Source organism: Aulonocara sp. 'chitande type north' Nkhata Bay, linkage group LG12 (assembly GCF_057382095.1).
Source record: "Aulonocara sp. 'chitande type north' Nkhata Bay isolate Kocher_YH1m ecotype deep benthic linkage group LG12, A_spYH_male_GT1.1, whole genome shotgun sequence".
In the NCBI taxonomy this organism is placed as follows: Eukaryota; Metazoa; Chordata; class Actinopteri; order Cichliformes; family Cichlidae; genus Aulonocara; species Aulonocara sp. 'chitande type north' Nkhata Bay.
The window spans coordinates 5,635,247-5,654,596 of record NC_141355.1 but is presented as its reverse complement, the minus strand read 5'-3'; the positions used below and the strand labels follow the sequence as shown (position 1 = coordinate 5,654,596).

General features: G+C 40.5%; 1 protein-coding gene and 1 pseudogene across 1 annotated transcript; one reads left to right on the top strand and one right to left on the bottom strand.

The window, feature by feature from the left end:
* Positions 1–660: 660 nt before the first annotated feature.
* Positions 661–14,994, bottom strand: LOC147316782 (glutathione hydrolase 5 proenzyme-like). Its single transcript, XM_086313334.1, has 12 exons — positions 14,873–14,994; positions 13,887–14,014; positions 13,705–13,812; positions 7,634–7,811; positions 7,385–7,545; positions 7,010–7,156; positions 6,746–6,876; positions 5,693–5,868; positions 5,435–5,526; positions 2,162–2,268; positions 1,882–1,992; positions 661–1,795 (listed from the first exon to the last, which is right to left on the bottom strand). The coding sequence occupies exons 2-12, from the start codon at positions 13,945–13,947 to the stop codon at positions 1,658–1,660; spliced, it is 1,410 nt and encodes a 469-aa protein (XP_086169460.1). The 5' UTR covers positions 13,948–14,014; positions 14,873–14,994; the 3' UTR covers positions 661–1,657.
* A 2,582-nt stretch (positions 14,995–17,576) lies between these two features.
* Positions 17,577–19,350, top strand: LOC147316781 (ribosomal biogenesis protein LAS1L-like; annotated as a pseudogene).

Sequence of the window (19,350 nt, the reverse complement as noted above, 5' to 3'; positions counted from 1 at the left end):
AAGAAGGTTTACAAAATATCCATAAATGCTCCTATAATGCAAGACACTGCTTGATTCAGTTTAAAACTTTACATCGTCTACACTTTTCAAGAGAAAGGTTAAATAAAATATACCCTGAGGTCTCTCCTATCTGTAAGAAATGCTCCCTAGCTGAAGATACGTTAAGCCACAGTTTTGTTTTTTGTCCCAAGGTAAAAAAAATATTGGGCCGACATCTTTGATTTAATCTCTCAAATTCTTCATGTGCAGTTGAACCCTGATCCACTAATAACTATTCTGGGTGTATTTGATGATACTGTGGGAATAGTCCTTGCAAAGTGGTGTTTTATATCCTATTGTATTGTTATTGCAAAGAAACTACAACAAGTTATAACAAGCAGTTATAGTTTCTTGTCTTCTCATTAGGACAAGCTAGCTGGACAGCTGGGACCGGGGTTGTGGGTGTGTGGGAGGGTATTGTACCATGTTATGTTATGCTACATTTTGTTATGCTATGTGATGTTAATGTACAAAAGTAGAGCAACTATCTGATGCTCTAAATTCCACTGTCATACAAACATGTGAATTGCTCAATAAATATATCTTGAAAGAATTAAAACAATAACTAATATTATTAAATAAGACCAAAATGCTTGGGTCATAATGTATTAAAAGCCAGGCCATAAAAATGTGTCTTTAGAAGTGATTTAAATTGATCAAGTGCTTGTGCAGATCGAATATTTATTCCAAAGTCTGAGACCTGCCACAGAGAAGGCTCTATCACCACGAGATGTGAGTTTAGCCCGAGGGATATATAGCATTAATCTTGAACTGGACCTCATGTTTTTTTCTGGAGCATAAACAGACAGGAGCTCAGACAGATACCGAGGTAAAAAGAAAACTGTTGCCTCACAAACTGCTTGTCAGATTAACTTTTACCCTGAGCACATCAGCAGAATTACCCACACTTTATAACAGCAAAACAATAGCAGGATGAACTAACGAAGCACAAAATCTTAATATGAAAACTAAATATAAAAACATAATAATAAAAAACATTGGGTGGGGGCTGGGGGGTTAAACTACAAATCAATTGATAGATAACTTAGGTCTGCCCTAAAGTGTACCCTACTTTATCTCCCTTCTGGACTATCCAGTGGGCTAAAACCTACAAAGTAAACATGAATTTGATGAGACTTGAAAATATGAATTGTTTACTATAACCAAAGATTTCTGCAGTCAGTCTCAACCTGCTGGCCTGCTTTTTAGAAAGAATGCAGGTCAAAGAAACAGGCATGGGCTTCACATTTTGACCTGAAAGCTGTTTCCTTGTTTAGTCAATTCTATATGTATCAAAACCCAAAATAAACAAATATTTAGAAGGTCATATTGATTGTAAAAAAATTGAGGCGGATATCAACAGCAATCCCTACTTTTTAAAAAAATTACATTTCTAGTTTTTACAGTGCTATCTCTGCACATTTTTGCATGAAATTTGGGATTTAACTGATCTGATCGTTGCATTACATTTTCAATATTACAAACTTTTTATACACATGAGCAAAGCATGAATGATCTATCAGTTAACAGACGAATATAGATTTACCAATGTTGTAGCTACAGCAGTGTCCATAACCTTAAGACCATGCTGTATAACTGACATCACTGACTCTTGGTCTCAGTAACCAGCAGCTTTGCCTTTTTTCCTTTCATCAGACCATGCAGAGATACAGCTGCCCGCCTTTTCCACAGCGTTAACTGTGTTGTAGAATTTTGCTATTTTATGTCCCAGAGCTTCAAGACCATCAACTACATCCTGCAGGGCAAAGAGGAGAGAGACTCAGATGGAACAAGAGAAGTAGAACTTATTAATTTATCATTTAAATACATTGAATAAATTACCTTTTCAAGCTTGGGTTCAGGTTTTACTTCACTTTTAGAGTCTACAAGAACAACAGGCGTAATAATTGCCTCCTTAAGGCTCTTTCCAAACCAAAGGTGGTTCATGAGCGCCTTGGAGAGAAAAAAAAATGAGATGAGAAAGTGATGATTACAGGATAAATTAGGGTGAAGAATCTTGTTGCTATGATGCAAGCTTTAACAGCAAAGACCAGCATCAGTCCACATCAATTTATTTTATTTAATATGTAACGGCACCTTTGTGTGTACCATGCATACATACCGAGGCCACAGCCGGTGGAATCGTTTCAGAACCAGACCCTCCAATCACCAGCGTCTTCGACGGAGACTTCAGCACAGATGGGGCCATATTGGAGGGAGGCCGCTCCCCTGAGAAATACAACAAAGACCTTGAATGACAAAACTAGAAAACAGAAATCAGTCTGTACACACATATCTGTGCATAAATCATTTACACAAATGTTTCATACACGAATCAGTTACTGTATTTTCATGCAGTATTTTCATACCTGAATTTTTTATACTCTACAACAGGGGTGTCAAACTCCCGGCCTCGAAGGCCGGTGTCCTGCAGGTTTTAGATAAGACTCTGGGAGAACACACCTGAATCAAATGATTAGTTCATTACCAGGCTTCTGGAGAACTCCAAGACATGTTGGCTGTATCCCAATTCAGGGTCTGCAGCCTTAAAGGCCGCATTTTAAGGCCGATTATGTTAAAGTGAATTGTTAAATGTTTGTCATTTTTATGCTTACCATCTCTACATTGTTTTAACTCTGTGATGAAAGAAATTATTTCTTCCCCCCTCCCCAGATTCTCGAGGTTCTGGGTGGGGGCTGTAGTGTTTTATCACAGGCACATCCTTGTGAAGGTCTGTTTGATGTTGGTAAACTTCCTCCCCTTTGTATGGCTTCACTTTGTTATCTAGGGTGAACCATGAATTGGGTGTGGGGGAGACTACCCTCTTTATGACCAAGGATGTTGCTCCTGCTTTTATGCTTTTATGACCCTTTTTGGTCAGCAGGAGAACACACACATACAGTGCCTTGTCTTTGTAACCAAGGGGGGTTATGAGGGGAGGTGTTTGTAAACTATTGTTTATTGTGTGAACGTTTTCAATAAAAGGCAGCGAGAGGAGGCCATCATCGGGGTCACTCGTAAGGAGATTCGAAGTGCGTTTCTGAGATACCGACGAGGCCTCCCTTGCAAGTAAATCGATTGATCGCTGTTGCCTTGTTTTTCTTTCACGGGAATAAGTCCTGGATACAGCAGGGTCTGAGTTTAGACCCAACAGATTACGTCACAGCGACGCGACGAAGGCTGTCCCAATTCAAAGGCTGCTCGAAATGCTGCCCTCAAATGCGTCCTTCATTTCCCTGAATTTTAAGGATGTAGCAGTGTAGACTTCGTGGCCCAACATATCCCATAATGCATAGCATGGCGGTGGGTGTCGATAATTTTGCCAAAAAAAAAAAAAAACGGCGGATGAGGGCGCCCGAAGAGTAAACTTTAAGTAAGTACTGAATATTATGTCACTTATTTATGTGCAAATGTTTAATAACGAAGAACATTAAACATTACTGTTGGCCACATGTCGGCAAAGTTATGTGACATTAGTGACGTTTGTGCTAACTTGGTTTTAAAGCCTTTACTTTAAAATATACGCCGTTCAATACCTGAGCTTAATCTCACAGAGAATGATCAAAGCTCATGTAGAAACAAACAAACAAATGAACAAAAAGGTTTCTCCTTCATTCCTGTCAAACAAAGCTGTATGAAACGTTTCCAGCTGTTAGTATCATGGTTGCTAGGCAACCTGGGCAGCGCGACGGAGGCTAGACCGTCCCATTTCACAAGCCTCGCACTTCCGGCCTCAGCGGTCTTTGATTACGCGGCCCTTGTGGACCGTTAAGGCTGCGTACTTTAAGGCTGCAGACCCTGAATTGGGATACAGCCGTTGAGGAGGTAATTTATCTGTGTTTGATCAAGGACACATGTAAAATCTGCAGGACACTGGCCCTCAAAGCCTGGAGTTCGACACCTGTGCTCTACAAACAAGTTTAGAATTGCATCCGCCCATGCTTATCAACAAATGATGAAAGTGCACACACAACAAGTGAGTTATCTCTACTGAATCTGTATCAAACTAAAGTGAAATGTCTTTCAAAGTGCAGCTATTACTGAGACTCTGTCAGTGTGTTAGATTAATGTTTGAATGATGCTATGTCCAAACTGAATTATACAGAACCTTGAACACACTTGAATCAATATTATAGATCTATATATAGATTCATCCATCGATTATCTTCAGCTTATCCTTCTCAGGGTTGCAGGGGTGGTGGAGCCAATCCTAGCTACCATAGGGCGAGAGGCAGGGTAAACCGAGGTCAGGTCGCTAGCCGGATGCAGCGCTAACACAGAGAGACACTCGCATTCACACCTATGGGCAATTTAGATTCACCAATTAGCCTAACCCTACTAACTGCATGTCTTTGGACTGTGGGAGGATGCTGCAGTACCCAGAGAGAACTCACACAAACATGGGGAGAACATGCAAGCTCCACACAAGTGGGATCAAACTCAGGGCCTTCTTGCTATAAGGCAGGGGTGTCAAACTCAAATACACAGTGGGCCAAAATTCAAAACTGGAACAAAGTCGCAGGCTAACATTAATATTTATTGAAATATATTTATTCCTCCAGATATAAGAATGAATCTTTTCTTATGGACTCAAACACGTTTTGCTGAAAAACTGAATATGGAACAAGCAAAGCTTAATACTAAACAATATATCTATTAGCTGTATAATACCAGTAGGCCAGCTCTAATAGTAATTTGGTATGGCTTTGCGGGCCAAATGTAATTAGGCTCCGGGCCAAATTTGGCCCGCGGGCCAGAGTTTGACACCTATGCTATAAGGCAACACCGTGCCAGTGTGCTGTCCTCTATATAATTTTAAATGAATATAAATATCCATATACCGTCAAATCACAATGGTACATTTATATCATAAGGTTAACACACTTCAGTAGAGAGAAACCCCCAACAATAAGAAGAGCCCCTTATGAGCAAGTACTTGGTGACAGTGTGAAGGAAAAACTTCACACAACAACACGTTGACATGGAAACAGATTTTACTACAGCAGTAGTAAAACTGTGCCTGTTCTTGAACATTCAAACATTTTAGCAGGCTATGGTATTAAACAGAAAATGCAATTTTAGTCCAAATTCACATGATGTGTTTCAGTTTGGCAAAACATCGTGGAAATGATCAACAAGTTTAGTTTTTCCATGATCAACAAAATATGATGCATCACAATGAATTATGAAATGCCATTTTCTCCTCTCATTTCCTCAATGGCACTATTTTGCCATTAATAGAAATTACTTAAAGAAATATGTCCTGTCAGGAAAATAATTTCAGGAAAAAAATTTAACTCTTTGTGGTATTAGTTTTGAAATAATCCACCTTCCTCGTCTGATTACTTGTATTTCATAAATAATAAATGTAAAAAGCATCCTACTGATCTCTTACCAGGAGAGAAGCTATCAGCTCTACCACAGAAGTCAGACAGCTGGTTGTTGAGAATGATTCCAGTGCTTGGAGAGAGGACCCCGGAGCCGAATCTGTAAACAAAAAAACTAAATTAACTACAAAGCCAAGACACTCTTTGTAGTATAGAAATAGTCTAAAAATAAGTTCCTCCATAATCTCTTAAATCTTCAGTTTCAAGAAAGAAAAATATCTGATAGCTGGTTTCTAGCAGTGAAACAGAATGATGCAGGTACTGACTCATCGTTGATGCTGCTGGTGACAGACACAGCAGATCCATCTTCAGCCAGCACAGATACATGTGTGGTGCCGATGCTGTCCAGATACAAGTTGATGCCAGGATCACGAGTCTTGTCGCTGCTGATCAAGCTTCGTTTGCTGTCTGCAAAGCTATCCTGTGTCAGTTTCTTTGCCATCTGTGTGAAATACAGAGAATTAATAAAATGAATTAATAAAACTAAATAAATATGCACATTACAGAAAATACATTGCTGTCAAGAGATTTATAAAATTGGAGCCAAATGTTAACAGAATTTTGATCATTGATCCATCACTGATGTAAGATGAATGAATGAATGAATACTAGAGGTTATAATATTGGTTAGTGATCAAGCTCAACATATGACTGCCAAAGATAGAGTCTCTGAAATTCAGTCATCTGTGTGAACTACAGAGTATCTGAAAACATCACATTACACAAAATTATACTTATATTTAAATACTAAGATAATAATAACAATAATATATACATACTAAATTAAAGACAAATATTAAGCCAATTTAGGTTTATGTGCTTTTAAAACTTGTATTTATATGTATATGTTTTAAAAGCTACGTCACTGCTCAGAATGATGCTGAAATGAAAATGCTGAGACTCAAAGAAATTCTTACAGCACTCTACTGGTTCTCTACACCCTTAGTGCTTCTATAAGAACTTTAATTGTAAGTAGCAGCCAGGTACTGATAATCAAATGCCCCTGATTGATCATTAACAAAGGTGAACACTTCTGTAAAAGCACTTTGTTAACACAAAGTCACAATCTCAACCCAACAAATTAACCTAAAGTCCAACTGTGCAAAACTCAGAGATATTACAAAAAAACCTCAACTCATTATCAGTGTGCATAAACTGACTGTGGTGGGGTGTAGTTTGTGGATGAGCTGCAGGCAAGGGGTGGTTTGTTTTGTGTTTTGTGATGTGGTATTGTTACTTTTAATTGTTTAGTCACTTAAATAGAATCATTCTTTATGCAATAAAGCAGGTGCAAATCTGTAGGATTTTGAGATACTTACTTCATCTGAGCTGAAGTTTTGATCGCTGATATTTGTCTTTAATTCATTGGCAAATTTTAAAGCTTCAATATAACGGTGATAAAACAAAATCTTTTCATCAGTCGTCTTAGGTTCTGATTCCATTTTGTATCCTGAAAATATAAAAAAAAAATTATTTTTTGGATTGAAAACATCAATTCTTAGTGTATCACATTTGTAAAGATTGATAAGGATCATTTTCCTATATGAATCAAACTCTACATGCTAGAAGCAACAATCAGGAACCTTTCATGATGTTGAGGATGAGGCTGAGGATGGCTCCTCCTGCAGGGGGCGGAGGGAAGTACAGTTTATACTCTCCCAAAGAAATATTCCACACATCAGTCACTTTAGCTTCATACAATTCCAAGTCCTCCCGTGTAAGTTTTCCTCCTGAGCAAGAACAGTGAAACAAATGATTCTGCTGAGCAAAAATGAACACAATGAATTTCATAATCAAGAGTTTGAATGGATCGAGACAGATCACAGTGTAGCTTGTGAGGGATCATGTTACAGTTTTCCAAAACCAATAGATTTTTGTAATTTGTAATTAGATCATTGTGCCTGGCAGACATAGAAAACGGTCAGAAAGAGAGCAGGATGAAACCCATCTGATAATACCTTCATTCTGTATGTCACTGGTTAAATTCTTTGCTATTGTTCCGTTGTAAAACACATCTGGTCCCTCGTTTGCGATCGTCTCCAAAGTGTCAGCCAGTTTCTCAAATTTCACAGTATCACCGGTCTTAAGCAGGTTCCCATTTTTATCTAAATATAACTCCCTAAAAGACAAAGACAGTGAAATAAAGCTGAAACATTCATTGTTTGCTCTTTGTATTTTTGAAATCACATTGTGGGTGTATTTCATACCGTAGTGACGTGTTACCAATGCGTGGGATGTGTTGACCTTGGTAGTAAGGAATAGGGAATCCTTCTCTGGCTAATTTGATGGTCGGCTGAAAGAGGTCGGCCCACGGCAACTTCCCATAAAGCCGGTGTGCCGCTTCATAACCTCGAATTTCCCCAGGAACCCCAATCCATTTGCTACCTGGTTAGATAGATAATGGATAGTCAGTGCTGGAAAGTCCCACATACATTTGCTCGTGTTTTGAGTAAACTGTAAGGTCCTGACCTTTAATGATCTGAGATGATGTCTGTTATAATTTGGTGCTTTGTAAATACTCTATTCTATTCTGCTCCATTTCAGAGGGAAATGTGTGTCTGTTTGTAACTGATTATGTTAGAGATAACATTTTGCATCTTACAGTTATTTTAAGTTTATTTCACTATATTTACACTATTTCTGGCTCAAAGAAGCATTTAGCATATCTTATATTTACTTTTCTTACTGTTTATGCAGCCTGTGTGCAGGAGTGTAGCACAGAACTCTGGGCCCCATAAATAAATGTTGTCTGTAGCCCCCTTTCTTTCCTTGATTCATCTTTCTCACACATATTCTAATGTCTAATTTCTTTATTTTTTAATGTCTGCCACAAGTGAACTGCTCCAACTACTCCCAGTTCTTATTGCTGTCCATCCCATACTCAAATGCTGTCAAAAGACGCTTCTTAACAGAGACTATGCTGATTCTACATATGGATCCACAGCTTCCCTTCAAAGTCAACACACTATAGACAATCAGGGAGTAATGCATGAAGGTCATTTGTACTCTGCTGACAGCAACATAAGGGACAGGGACATGTGCATCCACAGCAGCCTGTGTCTCTGGCCCCACTTTAGCATCTCACAACATTTCCAGCTTCACCTCCACAGACAGATAATCTGCCAGGGAACGAGTGGAGATTAGCCAAATTAGAAACAATGACTGATAAAGATGGACTTGTGAGGAGAGTTAAGATTGGTCTTGGGGAGGAATTAACATTAATTGAAGACCAGAAAATGGGAAAGATGGGACAGCATTCTGGCAAGCTGTCTATTGTTGAACAGCCCATTCAGTAACTGATCTTGCTCTTAGAAGCTGTTTAATGCGACGATTATATCTATATCTGGCCACAACCAGGCTCTACCACAGGTCGACTGGGTCTACCTTTTTTTTCCCTGTTAGTCAGCATGTTATCCTCAGTAGCCTTTTTTCCTTTATTGATTTTATTGACAGCTTTTTGTCTACATGAGGTGCAGGAACAGTCTGCAGAACAAGGGAAATCATACTTCTTACTCCTCTCAAAGGGAACAAGGTGGGATTTTACATCTTTTAGAAGCTTCTCAAATGTGATCATCAGCAGAGATCTCATTCCATCTGATTTAACTGATTTATTTATTCCATATCACTGGTTTATTTCCCAATTCTCTCACCACCCAAAGAGATTGAGCTGTAAGAGAAATCAGTCTGTTAAACTGCAAAAAAAATCTGTGAAAAGAAAATGTTTTTGTTCTTCTGCTTCTTTTATCTGGAAATACAACCTAATCCTGGTCCAGATTGCAAATGCTTGAGTACTCCTTGTGATTTTAAAGCTTGAACGGGTCTTGGTATCACTCATTTAAATGTCAGAAGTCTTCTTCCCAAACTTGATTTCATGAAAATTTGGATGAAAGAGTTATATACTGATATTCTTACATTATCAGCAAAGTGGCTTACAAAATCGGTTACTGACAAAGACATTGCAATAACGCGCTATAATCTTTTCCGTTGCGACCGCACCAGAAAGGGTGGCGGTGTTGCAATTTACGTAAAAAACAAATTCCATGTTACTGTCCAATCATCAGTATCTGTTTGTAAACAGTTTGAACTTCTTGCCCTCAAGCTCTAACTTTTGAAGGGCTATTTTATTACCATTGTGGGCTGTTATAGACCCCCCTCAGCTAGTAGTGAGGCTTTAGTTTCACTTAGTGAAAAACGATCTACTTTAGATTTAAATGAAATTGTGCTGCCTGGAGATTTCAACTGGGACTGGTTGTCTTAGGGTTAGGGTTAATTAATCTAAACTCGCTTTGTGAAACCGAAAACCCAGAGTTTTCGTTAACTCAGGGTATACTTACTCAGAGTTTGCACTAAACCGGCTTCCTGAAATAGGGCCCAGGGCTCGTCGGGGGAGCTACTTAGGAGAATGTTGGAGCTCCCACTGGCGTGGGATCATTGAGTTATCGTACCAAGTTAGTGTGTCAGTATATGTCAGTGCTGTTCGTATATACCTGCCGAGGGTTAGTGTTGACGGCTGCTTCTATGGTTTCCCTGCAGGAGGAAGAGTGGTCCAGAAAGGCAGCACGCACGGGGTGTGCGGAAACACAACAGCAGGGAGCACGAACACAGACGTCGGAGGGAAGCATGCACACGGGGTTCAAGGGAGCAACGGGGAGTTATTGTGTTTACAGCTTTTCACTGTAAATAAAGAGCACTGTTTGCATCGCAGAGTCTGCGTTTTGGGTCCTCCTTTCCCCACATCCCCACGGTCTGCCAGCCAGACCATGACATCAGCTCTCCAGTCTACTCAAAAAAAGGGATGCCAGAAAAACCAAATCTGAAGCGGACTGGCTGATTTTTAGACAGCTCAGAAACCGTTCAACTTCCTTAATTTAAAAGGCCAAATCAGAATTCTATCTTTCAAAAACTACTAAACATCTGAACGATCCTAAGAAATTCTGGAAAATAATAAAATCTTCTTATGGAGACATAACTACAAATGAGATGCCAGCCTTTGTCGTAAAAGACTCCTGCACCTTAATGGAGAAATGTGATATTCTAAACTGCTTTAATGAGCTTTTTCATTCTTCAGGATCTCTATTTGAATCTTTATATCCAGATTTAAAACAGCTTAATCAACAGGAGGCTCTCTCTGCAACCACTCAAACTGAATCTTTGGTCCAACCCTTCAGTTTTTCTCCACTAAATGTTTTTGAGGTCCACAGGGCTTTAAATCTGTTGGATCTAAATAAATCTGCAGGACCAGATCAACTTGATCCTTATTGTCTTAAGTTGGCTGCAGATTTTATAGCAGAACCACTAACTTACATTTTTAATCTTAGCCTCTCGAAAGTGAGATCCCTGTAATACAGAAATCTGCCTGTGTTCTCCCTTTGCTGAAAAGAGGTGATCCTTCAGATGTTAATAACTACAGGCCCATATCGAAATTGTGTGTTCTAGCAAAAGTTCTAGATTCAGAGTTTAGCTGTTCATTAGTGAACAACTGAAAGACTTTTTTGACAAAAATTCAGTTCTTTCCAACATCAGTCAGGATTCAGAAAACAACACAGCACACTAACTGCTGCTATTTAAGTGGTTAATGACATCATTGATTCAATGGACTGCAAACTTCCTCTTTTCTCCCAGTATCCAAGTATCCAAAGAAGTTCCACAGGGCTCCATATTAGAGCCATTGTTCTTTTCTCTTTACATAAACAACCTTTGTGATAATTTGTCAAATGCTGCATTTCATCTTTATGCAGATGATACAATTATCTATTGTTCATCTCCTTCACCAACCCTGCAATTTCTGCAGTCTGCCTTTGATGTTTTTCAGTCCCATTTAACCCAACTTAAGTTGGTGTTAAATCGATAGAAATACAAGTTCGTGTTATCCTCAAATGGCAAAGAGTTGTTAGCTACATCTCCTAAGATTACAACAATTCAAGGAACTGAAATTGAAATGGTCACATCTTACAAGTATCTAGGGATCATTATAGATCAGAATTTGTCATTTAAAACTCAAATTCAAAGGCTTGTGTCGAAGTTAAAACTAAAACTAAGTTTCTTTTTTAGAAATCAATCCTGTTTCTCCCTCCAAATGAGAAAACACTTGATTCATGCAACTTCTTTACCTTTAATGGATTTTGGTGACCTGCTTTTTATTTTTTAATGCACCTGCTCCCTACCTAAAGAGGTTGGATACTGTGTACCATTGTGCTTTACTTTTTATTACTGGTTATGGAAATTGTGTACATCATTGTTCTTTGTATGCTGCTGCTAAATGTCCATCTTTCCATATTTGTAGACTCTCCCATTGGTTGATCTTTATCTATAAACCTCTCCTTGGGCTGGTTCCATCTTATTTATGTGTTTATATGTGTAAAAACCACAACCAATACAGCCTTCATTCGCACAATATCATACAATTGATTGGCCCAAAAATCAGAACAGAATTGGAGAAAAAGGCTTTTAATTACGCTGCCCCTGCTTCCTGGAATAATCTGCAGGAGGAACTGAAATGATCAGAATTGGTTACCTTGGGGGAGTTTAAGTCTGTCTTAAAGGAACGAGAGAATAACTCTTTTACTCAGTGTCATTGTATTTAATGTCGCTCTTAATTAGATCTGTTATTGTATATTTCTCACATGTTTGTACGGGATATTGTATTTTTTTAAATGTTATATACTTATGTGGTACGTCTATTTTGACTTTTGTTGCCATGATGCCATGGCTCTCTTGGAAATGAAATTTTTAATCTCAATGAGATTTTTTACCTGGATAAAATAAAGGACTAATACTGTATGAAGACCTTATGTGTGGACATTCTCTGCAGACTCGATTAGAGTCTATTAGAGTTGGCTGTACCACAGTCACCTTTCATTATTCTCTGGGCTGCAATTGCTTATTAATCCTTTTTTGTCTTTTAACAAATGCATTTAATAAATGCATTTTAATATTGGAAATTCCCCTAGGTGGCAGTGTTGCATTTTAAACATAAACATGTTGAATGGGCCAAAGCTCATTCAACAAGGACTGAGGCAAAGTGGAGAACTGTTCTAATGTCAGACAAATCAATTTTTTTTTTAGAAAATGTGGATCCTGCATTCTGGGCTAAAGAGTAAAGGGCTTTAACGTTGTTAAGTGCTGCTGTTTTTGCAGCTTGTTATCAACACTCAATTCAAAACCTCTGAAGGTATGTAATTATTTTACTGCCTATAGAATTGGCTGCTTGCACATCTGGCAATGCACCAGTGCTGAAAGGTGTACACAGGCAACTTGTGCTCCCATCGAGTTGACATCTATTTCAGCAAGACCACGCTAAACCGCATGCTGCATCTATTACAATAGCATGGCTTCACAGAAGAAGTACCTGGGTGTTAAAATGGCCTGCCTGCAGTTCAAACCTTTGACCAAGAAAAAACACATCGAGTGCATCATGAAATGACATATATGACAAAAAGGACCCAGGACTGTGGAGCAGCTATCCTTTGGCAAACAAAAATGTGGGTTTTTTGACCCAGTATTTGAATTTCTCTGGTCTTGTTATATATTTCTTTGAAGAGGTATAAGATCATTTAGGTTTTTGTTGCTGACTTTATTATTATTATTTTTTTCCAATAATTATTATTTTCAATAATTAAATAAGAATAGTTGTGCACTCTTTAGTGTATTAGAGTCTTGACTTTAATTCAGTAGATGAGGTTAGAGGTGAGGAGGAGGATGACATTTTAACAAGACACCAATCATGCTGTCTCTTTCCTCCGCTTCTTTGATGACAAGAACCCTCTCAGGTGATAAAACAAAGGTATGATCCTTCATATCTTGAGTTTGACTTGCAGATTAAGGTGCAGAATTTAAAATATATCTCTACAGATAACTGACTACACCTTTAAAACCTTTGTGTTACATCTTGTGTATCATTTGGAGAAAGACCTGTTAAGACCAGTTTGGAGAAAAACCTGACTACTTCAATCTCTCTGGTTGTTTCTGAAACTAAGGAGCATGTATTTCATGGTGTTTATGCTAGATTATTCTGATAGTGTCATATACGACACCGACTCATTGTCTTTAATATCTGCTGACAGCCAAACCCTCTGTAGTGGTTTGCTTTATCTTTTTTCTTTTCTTTTTATATTATCCCAGTTTTGCTTTTTTGAGGAAAGCTGAATGAGGAATGACTCACAGTGTGCATTAGCAGTGACCTGTACAGAATAAATTAGCTGTGTCATAAAGGTGAGTCCAAGAGCAGATTAGACTAAAACCTTATAAATATTAGCATTATGCCAGATAAACAGCCCACCGTGCGGCCACTCCACGGTCCACTCTGTGGTGTTAGGACACGACTTAAGCAGGTCAGAGGTCACGTTGCTGGGGACAGTCTCTCTGGAGGTGATGATTTTCACTTTACCTTTGAAAAGATGACATATTACTACATTAATCCACAGCAGAGCTGAGCAAAGAGTAGCGAGGGTGTCTTGTTACCGGAGCTGTCCATCACAGTGAATATGACCCCGCCTCCAATCCCCATGCACTGTGGGTTCATGATGGAGGTGCACAGCAGCGCAGCAATGGCAGCATCTACTGCAGAGCCATTTTTCCGAAGAATGTCCCTGAAAGAGTTCATCGTTATCACTTTAGTGTTATTGTTATCATGTGTGCACAATTAATTTAATTTTAATCTTCATCAAAATTGTAATGTCCCACAATTAAATTGTCATGACAGAACAAAAAGAACATGCATACTCTCTGTCATATGGACCTGCATGAATAAACTTTCTGAATCCTTTATCATCCGCAACTGAAAATAGTTGTGGATGATTACTATACCTTTCTAATCTGACGTTGTTGTCCCTGGCTCTCTTTCTCTCTCTCTCCCTCCTGCTCTGTTCCTGTGCTACTGCCAGTGTAACTACCGCCCCTCCCCCCTCATCCCAGCGCAAAGCTCAAATGCGGAATGAAGCAAAAAAAAAAGTGCAAGAGGGAGAGAGGGTGAGAGAAAGAAAAAGGTGGCCATGTCATTATGTCATTAGTTCTTCTTCTTTTATACCCTTTCTTGCCAGCCACGCTGTGGAGTACTTGGACTCGTGTGATGGAGCATTGTCCTGCATGAAAATCATGTTTTTCTTGAAGGATGCAGACTTCTTCCTGTACCACTGCTTGAAGAAGGTGTCTTCCAGAAACTGGCAGTAGGACTGGGAGGCTCGCGATAAGGAGCCGGCTTGCGTCGTTCACGTCAAAGACCCGGCTCTAAGAGCCATTTCGTTCACAACTGACACATCACTAAGGCACACACAAATTCTTTTTACACATACAAATCCTGATTTACAAGTACAAAATATTTATGACCACAATTTGAGCCCATATGTTCGCAGTTCTTGGAGGTTTTTTAGCGTTTGCATTTGGATCAGTGCATAATCGTATGTGTAATGTGAAAAAAAAATGTATCAGAAGTTTCAAATGTTACTCACTTTCCAATCTCCGAACAATTCTCGGAGTCTGCGGCCACTGCAGCTTTTGAGAAACGGCAATTAGGGTCCTCGTCGTCCGACGGGGCAACCTGACCTTTACTTTTACATAACCATACCCCTAACCAAATACCACCAACTATTGCACAACCAGTTCACTTCCTCTGAAAGTTTACCGCTTGTTGATGATTCCCCAGACAGCACAGCTACGTGTTGCGCACATATTTCCGCTGTGTGGGCACTGATAGGCGCAGTGGCGTGTCTAGAAAATTTTTGTTGGGGGGGCCAAGTAGGGGCACAGATTTGGAGAAGGGTGGCAGATTTAATTGGCAGATAATGTTTTTAAAAAAAAATTCTACCAACCCTTAACCATAATTCAATAATCCTATAAACCTAATAACCAAATGCACTTTTAACTCTTATTAGAATGAGATTTTAACCACTACGGTGCAAAGTTTTTAGATACTGCGTTGATAAAGTACAAGAGATACAATCAGTGCTTTGTCAGTGTTTACTCAGCATTCAAGGACAGCAATATTTGCATAGTATTTTTACTGACATATACTGCACATATGTTTTGGGCAAAAACATTTTTGAATATTAAAATACGAACATTTGTAGCAAACAATTGACAAATTAGCCATTCCAATGCAAAACTTTCTCTGCCTGTTAAAAAAAGAAGATAATCTTCTCACAAACTGGTGTTTGATTTTGAAACAGGAAAAAAGTGGAGAAACAACTGAAAAGACTAATATTTGAATAAAACCTGAAAGCAAGTAAATACTTTCTATGCTGCCTTATGGTAAACTTTGGTAATATTGATAAAGAACAACACTGGCTGATGATGAAATACATTCAGCTGGCATGGTGACACTGCCAGTATAACCTGCAGGGCTGGACTGGGACAGAAAATCGGGCATTTTGACTACAGACCGACCCACCAGGTATTAAAGCCATAAAGCCTTTGAATGAAAACAAACCCTGTTGTGACAGTGATGTACAGTCTTTTTGGTATATGTATGATTTCTATACATTTTACGTCAGATAAAAACTTTGGTTGTAAGATTTAGATAATTATTTAATAAAAGCTAGATATTTTAAATGAGAATAGGAAAGAAAAGTATTTCTTTGTGCCCCCTTTCCCTGTTAATGCCCTACCTGGCCCCCTGGCAAAACTTTGCTAGACCCGCCCCTGCACAGTTACCAGCTGTCAGCTACATAAAAAAGGATCCTGGTGGGTGGTCTTCACGTTTCCCTCTCACCAGATATCCAAACCGACATCATGACCAGCAGCTTTACAGCTGTGGCTCCAGCAAACATCAGCTGATACTAGAAATTAATATTAAATAAATTCTAACAACAGCCGATCAAGCTTAAACGTGCTGCTGTTGTTTAGCGCGACATCTGCTGGTTTCGTCTTTCTGGCGCAAAGTGGGCGATAAACAAACAAGAGAGAAAAGCCGATCAGCTGATCATCGATCAGTTTCATGATTGAAGTAGCAACAGGAGAGGGAGGATGAGAGAAGAGGCAGCTGTGCAGCGTAAAGACAGAATAAATCCAGCTTTGTGTCTTTTTCCATTCTAGCTGAAGTTCGGGACAAACTGCGTCTCTTCTCAGCTCAATACGAAACGTGTAATATTTTCTCTGATTGAGGGACCATTCCATTTTTTTAAGGAGCCGTTGGCAACTCTACTAACTAACCTTATGAATAAAATAAAGTTCACTATCAGTAACATCATAGCAACCGAACAGCTGTATAAAAACTCCAAGCTGGCTAGAACGCAGTATGAGTTATTGCAACTGACAGTAAAAAGTCAGCACAACGAAAATAAACTCCACCTAAACTTAGTTCATATCTGACCCAGATAGACTGCAGGTCATAACTTCTTACCTGAAGTTCAGTTCACCTGACACTCGGACTGGCGGCTGCCTCGGGGCTCTCCTCCTGCCTCCCCTTCCCTCATCCACCTGCTGCCTCTGTGGAAGCCCCGCCATAGCCACCACCAAACAACGGAGTTATTTCTACACATCGACCTGCATCTGGCCAATCCACCACCTCTCATTGTTCATGCCGTTACAAAAAAAATAAAAAATAAGTCAAATAAGCCCGATGGCCAGTCCAGCTATGTTAACCTGCAACCAAATCTGCAGCTCCATACAGCAATGTTACGACTTAGATTACATCTTATAACTCATAACTCTTATGTTAGCTCCCCTCTGTAGCATACTGTCTGAAATATTCCACGGCTGCAATAATTCTTTAAGTGTTATTTTTTCCTTGGTATTCTAATTTCGCCGAAGTTTACTAAACTCAACAAACTTAATATTACTTACCGGGACATTTATTCTGTCCTCATTTTCTTTCACCGAAAAATTGTTTCCTGCAGTGACGTCTTTCGTGCTTGGCTCTCCTACCTTTGCTAACGTGATGCACATAGCGCAGAAGCCGATGCTGCATTCACTTACACTCGGATATCTGAGCGTCACCGTGAAAACATAATCGGACATTTGATATTTGATTGAATTTTATTGTTTTGCCTTTGGGGTGGCACCTGGGGTGGCCAGTCTGGTTGGGGGGGTGGCCTGTGCCCCCCCAGGCCACCCCGCTGGACACGCCATTGACCATAGCCAAAGAAAGCTCGTTTATGACCAGCATCATGTAAATAAGCGCTCTGTAGAACCATCGCTCCATCCTCCAATCCAGCAGGTGGCGTCAGCGTGCCCGCAGGGTGAACGTCAGCCACAAACGAAGCCGAAGAAAACGTTAGCGTCATTTCCTGGTTGCTGTGCGACAAGCAACTGTAAAACTCGAAGCTCTGAACGCGGTCCTCTGTCATATAAATCTGCGAGTGGTCTCTGCGTGAGGCGAGCGGCTTTTCCCGGTGAGTGAGAGATTGAGCGTGAGGTCCGGAGCGCGCACAATGAATAAAAAGGGCTCTGAGAAAACACGCCATGTGGTAGCCTGGCTTAACAAAGCGGAGTGGGATCAGGTTCGGGACTACCTTTACTCGATGGACTCCTCTCTGCAGAGGTTTGCGTTAGAGAGGATATCGGCTTGGAGGGCCAGGTGCGCTGATAGTTTTCCCGTGGCCGTGGACTGCACAGCAGACCTCGTGCGCTGCCAGGTGCGGGACCGGTCCGGACAGCTTACCGGAGATGACTTGACCCTGATGTACGGGACGGCCCTGGTAAGATTTGTTAATCTTATCACGGATCGCCAGCAGGGGAGAAAGGCCCGGCCGCTGAGGCAACTGGCTGGAAACTTGAACATCCCCGAGTGGGTGGTGGATCTGAGGCACGAAATCATGCATGGGACTCTTCCTTCTTTGAAATGGTGCCGAAAGGGATGTAAGGTGGCCCTGGAGTGGCTCCAGCAGGAGTTTTGGTCCAGACAGCTGGGAGGAGGCCCCGATGAGCAGCTCGTTGCCAGGCAGAAAGAAGTGGATGCCTGCAGAAACGCTCGGGAGCTGCTGATCTCTTTTCAGAAGGACCAGTACCAAGCTTTTGATGATGGGTCTCCTGAAGACAAGGGGAAGAGCTTGTGGCAGGCCCCCTTAGCAGACATGAGTTGTTTGCTGGGTGAGATCAAGCAGTTTGCACTGGGGTCCAGGGAGCTGTTGATTGATGTGCTGCTGGAAGACGGTTTTCTTGTTCCTACCATGGAGCAGCTGGAAGCATTAGGCTGTGCAACATCTGACAGTGCCAGTCCCACTGAGCCCAGAGTCCCACAAACCTTCCTGCGCTTTTGGCTGCCCCTGCTAAAGATGCTTAACTCTTCGTCTTTCATTCACCTCTTCCTGGAGAAGCTCTTTGTGGAACTGAAGCTGCTCAGCAAAGAGCCCAACGGTCACAGGTGTTTCTATATTTCTGCATGGATTTCAGAAGTCTTCCTCTGCAACAACAACAAATTTGAATATCATTTTGAGACAAAGTTGCAGAAGAAAGCCAGAATGAAGGACAGGATTTTCATCAACCGCATCAAGCTGAGGTGGCAGCAGCTTCTCTCTGCATGTCTGGATGCCCCCTGCATCAGCACACCTCACCTGATCCAGCTAGTCCTGGATGACATGGAGCATCCCCCCCCTCAGGAAACCAGAGAGAAGCTGTTCCAGCTCTGCTCCATCTACACACAGACAGAGCGCTCAGAGGCCAGCACACCTCTGCAGCAGCAGCAGCCCATATATACTGTGAGTATGCTGCTGGACCAGATGCAACACTCCTCACCGATGGACTCGGAGAGAAGTGAGGACCGCAAATGGGCAGACGTGCAGGCTGAAAGAGCACTTGCCCTCAGACACGTAGCAGCATCCCCGGGGCCTCGGCTCCAGCCCGGCCAGCTGAGGGCCTCCTCTGGAGCAACAGCGAGCTCAACAAACTGAAATGTGGACTGAAGCTTTTTTAAGTTACTTGTGTTATTTTTGTTACTTGTGTTATTTTTTGTTTTATGTTAAATGGTAAATGTTTTATGTTAAGCACAAGA